Source organism: Zingiber officinale, chromosome 4B (genome assembly GCF_018446385.1).
Source record: "Zingiber officinale cultivar Zhangliang chromosome 4B, Zo_v1.1, whole genome shotgun sequence".
Classification (NCBI taxonomy): Eukaryota; Viridiplantae; Streptophyta; class Magnoliopsida; order Zingiberales; family Zingiberaceae; genus Zingiber; species Zingiber officinale.
The window spans coordinates 121,365,490-121,374,894 of NC_055993.1; the positions used below are offsets into that span (position 1 = coordinate 121,365,490).

Sequence of the window (9,405 nt, forward strand, 5' to 3'; positions counted from 1 at the left end):
CGACATATGAAGGATGACAAAAAAGCCATCGTTTTTGTAGATCGCTGCCCCTGATTGTAAGATTGTTGATGTTTCTACTGAAATTTCTTGGAATGATTACTTGCAGTCTATAGCTAGTTGATGATCTTTCAACTTTACAGATAGAGGATCCTTTCGAGTGAATGGAAAATGCTGCTAGAACAGTCCGCTGGGTTGAACTACTTAAGATATCAAATGCATTTCAGAATGCGCACAATAAGCTTTCGTCTGGTTCGGTGCTCTCTGATCGTGACTCCTTGCTCTCTCTTTTGACTAGGCCTTTCCTTGCTTCTAAGTTTCGTGAGCAGCAATCGTCAACACATTACATCTGTTTTATTTGATTATGTGAAAGATAACATTTTCTTTAATGCAAGAACGTGACTTGTTCATTCGACTACGTATATAATTTTATTTACTTCTTTTAGTGGTCTAGGATTAAATTAGAGAAACTGTCTACGTATATAATTTTTGATTACTTCTTTGTTGTCTCACAGCAAAGTGTTGTGCACAACTTGATATTTTTGCTTGTTGACAAATATCAACTGGCTGAACCTTTTAGCTTTAATTTTTTCCCTTTCCTCGTTCACTTTATTATTATATGTCATAGTTATTACAGGTGATCAAAAGTAGATATGTGAGACTGCCTTGGTTTAGTTTCATAATGTTGTTTGACAAAGCATGTTTTCAGGATGAGTAAACAGTACCTTGCCAATGTTGGCCTCTAGATCAATGGAAAGGTGAGTACGTGGAAGGTGGATCTATTTTTCTTGTTCTGCTTTGTGTTACTAAGGCTTGATTCATAGGTTGAAGGAAGGGACATGGTTCTTGTCGATGCATTGTCAAGGCGCATTCCTCTTGTTAGTGACCAACCAACTATAATATTTGGTGCTGACGTAACACATTCTCATCCTTGGGAAGATTATTCTAGCCCTTCTATTGTAGTTGTAAGTAATTTTGTCAATCTTCATTTCTTAGTCTATGTATAGTTTCTTTGATGTATCCTTACTATCACATGTAATGTATTAATATTTCATTTAGACAAGAGATTGCTAGAATCAATATAAAAATTCTGTTAGCTTAATGTAAAGTTTGTTCTTTATATTCAAATTTAATTGCATGATTTATTATCCTTTCTCTTTTTTATCAAATACAATTACTTAAATGAGGGTTAGTTTACATTGTTTAAAGTTCAGACATATTTGTATTATAATGCTTCATAGTAGAATAAAAAACCTAACTAGTTGAGGGGATAATGACCTTGTTTTGGATATTTTTATCTTCTAATATATGTTTATATTTTGCAGGTTCTATTGACAAAGTTTCCTAGCATGCCACCAACGTTCCAAGTAACATCAAATGTTGTCCAGGATTTGACAATTACAAGTAATATTCACTCAACAATCTATATTTCCTTATCTATTTTTTTCATAATTAATTAAATGCATTAGTTGAACATAACAATTAAAATAGACTTATATGGAACATGGTGGTCTATGTTCCCGTATGAATGGCACTTTTATTTGAAGCAGAAATTCTTATGTGCATGTTGATCCTTGTTACTAGTGTTGTCAAGCACTAACATTGCAAAATAGTGTGACAACTGACAATCAAGACTACATGGAATAGTATCATCCTCAAAGGTACACACACTTGCTGTAAAATTTTAGTATGAAAATAAGCTTGTTATAATTTTTCATACGGATTGAACTTCCTTAATTAGTATTACTCCAAAAAAAGATATATTTGCATTCTCTGCATAAATGCAGCAGATTCATGTCTACAAAAATGATTTGCTCCTATTTATAGAAAATAGGACCATGTTAGTTGCAACTCGCAAGAATTGATTCTACTTTCATTGGATTATAATTTCTTTAGTGGGATTGGCCATATGTGATACACGTTCATGTTTGCAAATTTCATACTTCTCCTTAATGTATTTGTTGGACTGCTACTCCAGATGCTTCCAAAGCTTATTTCTGCCATGAAGGGAAGTCGCGCACAGCATGATTCACCATTGAACTTCAAGTTACATGTGAAATGGGCTCCTGATGTCTATGATCCACCATGCACCTTACTATTACACACTGTGAAGAAGAATCACCCTCGACTTCCCAAAGCAAGGAAAAATTATTACAACAAGCACAGGACCAAGTCAGCTCAAGGAAGTAACAATGATAGAAGAACTGCAAATAGGAGCCTGACCAACTATAAGACTGAGTCCTTCAACGCAAGGTTTACAATAAGCACAGGACCAAGTCAGCTCGAGGAAGTAACCGTTGTCTTTTCATACTATTGGGATAAATTTTTTTTGAACATGAGATATGTTTCTTCTTTTGTGATTGTAATTCTTGTATAACTAACATTTTGAATGATATTGATATGGGAAATATTCTTTCTTGATTATGATTCTTTATTATATATTTAAATTGAAATATGATATATTGGTATTAAAAGATAATAATTTAAAAGACAACGATTTAAAACCGTTATTGTTGTCTATCACCCTCAAAGACAATGGTTAAAAACCGTTGTCGTAGCCCCAAAAATGATTATAACGGGCAGTGTTATTAAAAATGCTCTAAATAACAACGGTTTTAAACCGTTGTCTTTTCATTCAAAGACAACGGTTTCAAACTGTTGTAAAACTGTTATCTTTTCATTCAAAGACAACGGTTTAAAACTATTGTCGTAGCCCCCTACTTTTAACAACACTGTCAATTACAACGGTTTTAAAGGGTCTACGACAACAGTTTTTAACCGTTGTCTTTTAATGTTTTTATTGTAGTGCTCGCTAGAGCCTGGAAGCCAATTATTAAAATAAATATTTAATTGACTAACTATTAAATCTTAGTTTAACTCAAATATAAATCAATCTTAGATTTAAATTTTAATTAAAGATTAAAATTAACCATCTCATAAAACTTATAAACTTCCCTGATTAAAACTCTAGAAAAGGGTGAGATGGACCTAGGTTTAAAATAAAAAAGTAGTTAACTCAAATTAATTAAACTCAATTCAATTAAGTTAACTAAAATTAATTCAATTAACGAAGTCATCTTAATTAATTTCAAAAGATTAATTAATTTCAAAAATTTTCAAATTATTAATTAATTTTAAAAGTATAATTAATTTTAAATTATTAATTAATTCAAAAATATAATTAATTACAAATTATTAATTAATTTTAAAAGTATAATTAATTTTAAATTTTAAGTATAATTAATTTCAAATTCTTAATAATTTCAAAAGAATAATTAATCCTAATAATTGTAAATTCTTAAGTATAATTAATTTCAAATTCTTAAGTATAATAAATTTCAAATTCTTAATCAATTTCAAAAGAGTAATTAATCCTAATAATTTCAAAAATATAATTAATATAATTATTTTTCAATACATAAATTTCAAAATTAAAACTTAGTTATTCTTCAAATTAAAATTTAAACTTAAAAAAAAATAATCTATTTTGATTAAATTAATCTTCTTTGACTTAAATATTTTTCATAATTCTCAATCTCACATAAACTCATAAGTTTAATATGTTTGATAATTTAGAAAGGGTGAGATGGAAAATTAGAAAAAAAAAAAAAAGATAATTACTTTTACCTTATTTTATTTGCTTCGACTCTAGGACCCTCAAAACTTAAATAATTTTTATATTTTTTTTTGTCGTTAATCAAGGGGGAGTGAAAGGACTTAGGTTCAATTAAATATGTTTGGTTAAATATTTTCTCAAAGTTAAAGTTTTATAATTACTCTCAAAATTAAATATTCTTTCAAGTCAAAGTATTTTTTGTTAATTTTTTTAGTTTTTTTTTTTGGTTTAATTATTTTTGAAAAGAAAACCTAACTATTTTTGAAAAAAAAACAACTTTAAATATTTGAAAAAGAAAATTTAAATATTCCAATCTAAAAAAATTAGTGTTTAAAAAGGTTCTTTTAATTAAGCTTTCATGTACATATCTAAGTTTTTTAAAAATATTTTCAAAGAGTTTCTGCCTCCACCTATTTAAAAAAGTAATTCATCGTCACAAGCTGGAATAGTCTCTGACCGGGTGCCATTAGGAATGGTCCTATAATGTTCATGTCCCATTGGTTAAAGGGGCATGCGACTATTGAGATTTTCAGTATGTCAGTCGGTCGATGGGTTAGATTTTGATGTTTTTAATAAGATAGATAAGTATTCATCAATCGCTGAGGGTCCTCTTCTATTTTTTGTGCATCCATTTATTTGATATTCTTTAGTGTAAATATCTAGCACGATTGATTTTTTTGATATTCTCATATATGTGTTATTATACTGACATTTAAAAAAACATGCACTTTAGCTTGTCTCCAATTTATAATTACTACATAAATCACAATCATCAATTTTAAATATATAATTTTTTTTGGTCTTTTGTTAATAACTTTTTCTGTATATCTTATCGATATATATGAACGGTTAGAAACATATATGAGTTTCATTTCCAATAGAACCTAAACCGGAGGGGCATTTATTGGCTAGCTAGCTAGTTTTGTCATACTACTCTAGCTATAAATCAATGATAAATTATTTACTTTGATTATCGACAGCACAACCACTCGATATGAATAATTTGATTGTAGTAAAGGAAACTGAATGCTATCGTATACTATGAATTTGTAAGCAATTAATGATTCTTGAAACTGTATTTTAAATTTACCTCCTCCTATATATCCTCATCTATAAATAGATGGGAGTGGCATGATACTCTAAACAAGCGATCACTTGAGTGAATTAGCGAGTGATATATCCGTAGCTAGCTTAACCATGGCTGCCCTTGTCACGCTCTCTGCTGCTGCTGTCCTCCTCGGACTCCTCCTGCCTTCCGCCATGGCCAACAACAACGTTCTCTATCGCGGCGACAAGCTGTTACCCGGCGAATCCCTCACCGAAGGGACCTATGAATTCATCATGCAGGACCACTGCGAGCTCGGCCTCTACGACAACGGCAACGACAACCGCAGGGAATTGTGGTCCTTCCAATTAGTCAACGGCCGAGCCTGCTACGCCGTCTTGGATAACGAGGGCTACTTCCGCATCGTAGATGAGAATGGTGATAATTACACTTTCAACACCAGCCCCGGCTCCATCCTCGTCCTGCAGCGCGACGGCCACGTCGTCATCTACAGTGATGCTGTATGGACTATCCCTGAGGGTGAACCCAGGAACAGGAAGATCGCCATGGTGACTAAAAATTAGTTGGCTTCACCACTGTCGTAAGTTAACCATGCATGGATCGCTAGCTATTAAATAAAACAGAATAGCGAGGCATAAATAATTAGCGATATGCATGCATGCATGGTACGTCGCCTCGTTTTTATGTTTTTATGTTGTACGTACTTTCTGGTAAGTTGGTTTCCATCAGCTTAATTAAGTATCTACTTGCTCTGCTCTTTTATTAGTATTTTTAAAAGTTAAATTGCGTTGGAACAAAAAACGAAAGAAAAACAATTAATTAAAGAAATCTAATAGGCAATAACACATATCGATTGAAAAAATAAAATTATTACAAGGCATGGAATCTAATTAATTAATTAATTAATATGAAATAATATTATTGGCTAATATTTGTGATTTTGGACGAGAAGATTTAATTAAAAATTTCGACACCATCTCTAATTGGAATGGAGTGGATAGTTATTCAAATATAATAAATAATTATTATTTATAAAGTAAAAGACGATTCCGTTCATCCTCGCATCCTTCATCGTCAGCCTCCTCGTAGCGATAATGAAAATAGTGTGTCATCATCACTAAAAAATATTATGGTTACGGAGAGAGTGTGTCATCATCTCGAGATAATAGTTTTTTAATTTTTTTGTGTCATCCAATCAACTCAGCCTTTTTCGCATAGTGCACAATTTCCAGCCCCTAATTGATCGCCCGATCGATTGAGGATCATTCTATGCTCGCCATTTTGCTTCCCGATCGATCGACTGATCAATTGAGCTGTTACTTATCGTAGCACTGTTCCCAATCGATTAGTTGATCGATTGGGCTTGGTCTGATTTGATCACTTGATTAAATTGACCAACCCTAGCTTGTCTGAGTCAAGTTGAGGACTCCCAAACCCAACATCCGGTCAACCTTGACCTGTTGGGACATCTTCACCAAGTGTCTGGTCAATCCTTTGACCCACTTAGACGTTTCTCCTTGTGCCAAGTGTCCGGTCAACCTTGACCCACTTAGACTTACTATCTCATGTCAAGTGTCCGATCTTCCATTACCCACTTGGATTTCCTTCCACCAGATGTCTGGTTACCCTTGACCCATCTGGATTTCCTTGTGCTAAGTATCCGGTCACTCCTTTAACTTACTTAGACTTCCCAACACTAGGTGTCCAGTCAACCTTGACCCACCTGGATTTCCACATGTCTGGCTTCACTCACCAAGTATTTTCATCTACTTAGCTTCACTCACTAGAACTTTCACCTAGCTTCACTCACTAGGATTTCACATGGCTTCACTCACCAGGATTTTCCCACTGTCCGACTTCACTCACCAGAATTTTCACCTGTCTGACTTCACTCACCAGGACTTTCTCCTAACTTCACTCACTAGGATTTTCAACCGTCTGACTTCACTCACCAGGATTTTCATCTGCCTGCTTCACTCATCAGGATTTTCGACTGCTTGACTGTTAGATAACATACATTTATGGTTTAGAATGTTTAACTGTGAAAAAAGTTAAAAACTTATATAAAATTTATAATAATAATGATAAAAATAATAATAATAAGGCTTTGATAAATAATAAGGAATTATATAGTTATATATATCTTTATTGGAATGTGATAACTTTCTGGATTTATCTTTTTATCAAACTTAGGAATAAGCAATTTGATTAGGGTGGAAAGGGTCTATAAAATTTATCGAAGACCTATTTAAGGAGGGGTTATTAATTAAAAAGGGAGATGAGTTGCCCTAGCCTTGTCTCGCTGCAATATATAGAGCCCTTTCCCTCACGACTTTTCACTAAACACCACGCCTACGGAGCCGACGCCATGCTCACCTCGACCCGGCGCCGCCTCTCTCTCGTGCAGTCCCGTCGGTAAAGCACCTTCCTCTGCCACCCTTCGCCACAGACACCTCGTGCGCCCCTTGCAGCTGCGACCATGTGAGCATTGGGCTAGGGTTGGGAGATTGCTAGAGATGGAGATGTCGCTGACACCGCGTCGCCCATGTCCAGTGTCCAACCGAGCAGAGGGACTAGGGTTAGTGGTTTGCGATTCTACCGCCACCGCCGACAACAACCTCAAACCCTGGGACTCTATTCCCTCTGCCAGCCACGGTGATCTGCTGCCGAAAAAGGAGAAGTAGGTAACCGTTTCTGCACCTAAGATATTTGTTTCAGTTTAATCTAACTCTGTTTTAATAGAAAAGGCCACTCATTACTCAAATTGGTTAATCATGCTGTTTTGTAACACCAAATCCTCAACACAGACAAGCTATTCTTGGGCACTGATTTACTTGGTTGCTGAACATTAACCCTAGGAACTAGAAGTGGGTGGCTCTATTGGGTTTGATAAAGTCCTTTCTAATAACTAGTAGATGAGTAGAAGTTCATTCAACCATCCTATGCTAATCGGTTACTGATTTTCTATCTTTGATTTAGTTTGGCCAGTTAATAGATTGTGTTTTAGGAATTTATGTAACGAGTTATCAAATCTATAGAACATGAACAGAATAGATAGATTAAGTAACCTAGAGCTATTACTAAAGGGTGAACAATCAATAAAGAAATTGATACAATTAATATTTCTAGTGGTAGCAAACCTTAGATCTTTGGGTGTTTTCATTTAAAAGTATGAGAGCAGAAATATTTTAAATGCTATCAGATCCTGTTAATAGCAAATATCAAGAAAATGACAGTAATAATATTTAAAATTCTGATGTTAGTGCATTAATTCATTATCAACATAATAGTATTGGACACATCTCATTCTTGGCCTAAAATCACATATCATGAGGATTGGTTTTGGAGGTCAATTTGTATTCTTATATTTGTATACCATTAGGATGCGTGTCACATTCTCTGTTCTTCCCATTGATTTATCACTTAACCTTGAGATTTAAATTGTCTATATATAAAAAGTTGCTATTGGAATTGGCTGAATACTTAAGTAGCCTTTCGTATTTTCTTCCCTTAGGATTTGAGCGCGAGAGAGAGCATCGGATTTGAAGACTACTAGAATGTTCTCCATTAGAGGTGGGTAGTTCCATCTGGTTCTCTTTTAGATCCTTGGAAGGTGATGCTTGATTTTATTTCACTCTTATGATAGCATACACAACGTACCTTAACTCTATGTTTGGTTGATTCCTAATATTGATATTTGTTCTGCTTGTCCTTATGTCTGTTACTTTGGATATCTTGTAGTCTCCTTGTTACCACGTATGATTGTTTATATCGTACAATACTTTTAGATAAGGATATAACTAGTGGCGTGTACCTTAGTACACAGTGATGTTTGTTTATTATTCTTATTAGTTGGGCACTTGTAGACTTTGACTGCCCACGGGACTATTTGTGGTAGCGTGTTTGCTTGCAGTCAATAGCTAGACAGCTATGATTTTGCCCTGCCTACCCACGGGACTATCCATGGTAGAGTGTTCTCTCGTAAACAGTGGCCACGAGTCTACCCACGGGACCATCCATGGTAGAGTGTTCCCGTGCAGACAGTGATGTTTTACATGCCCTGGTTGACAATTCGGTTGTAGTCCATAGTTGTCGTGCACTTGTTATATCTATATGCCTTGTTTGGTTGTGCAGGTTGGTGTGTTACTCTTACCTTCACTAGTAAGTGACATCCTGAGATTTATCCTTTACCTTTTTATCATGCACCATCTATCATATACCCACTGAGTATTTTTACTAACTACTCATTTGTTTTCATTTATATTTCAGGTTAGCAAGTAGGAAATATCCATTTATATTTCAGGTTAGCAGGTAGGAAATAAAGTCATGTCGCTCGGAGGTCTCGATTCTTGATCCCACATCGTGCGAGATGTCCTTGGTTTATTTTTGGTTGTCATAGCTTTTTGAACTTTTGGTATTCGAAATTTGCTTTGAAATTTGTTATGAAAACATGTTTTGTTTTGACTTTCTTAGTCACTCTACTTGGTTGGTTTGTAAATAAAGTATGTTAGTTGTTAGTCATGCACACATGCAAGATTGTTCCTATTTCTACATTTCATGTGGGGTTGTGTGATTGCTCTTATTGTTGTTGCTCTTGTTGTCATTTGTGGTGATTGTCCCCAGTCGTGTGGGCTAAGATTTTATTGTTATTATACATGTGTGGCTATGTATTTATGTCTCCTATGTGGTCATATGGGGGGAGATGTTGTCCGTTTGTCATATAGGA

General features: G+C 34.4%; 1 protein-coding gene and 1 long non-coding RNA gene across 3 annotated transcripts; both read left to right on the forward strand.

Annotated features, from left to right (window-relative positions):
• The first annotated feature begins 4,810 nt into the window (after positions 1-4,810).
• On the forward strand, positions 4,811-5,242 carry LOC121978608 (mannose-specific lectin-like). Its single transcript, XM_042530931.1, has one exon. The coding sequence runs from the start codon at positions 4,811-4,813 to the stop codon at positions 5,240-5,242; it is 432 nt and encodes a 143-aa protein (XP_042386865.1).
• Positions 5,243-6,792: 1,550 nt separating this feature from the next.
• On the forward strand, positions 6,793-9,195 carry LOC121977904. 2 transcript variants are annotated; one of them, XR_006111089.1, is made up of 3 exons: positions 6,793-7,363; positions 8,194-8,252; positions 8,949-9,195. It is a non-coding gene; the product is annotated as an uncharacterized LOC121977904 (long non-coding RNA). The 2 variants fall into 2 exon arrangements; XR_006111088.1 differs by having other exon boundaries at positions 6,793-7,359.
• The last annotated feature ends 210 nt before the right edge of the window (positions 9,196-9,405 follow it).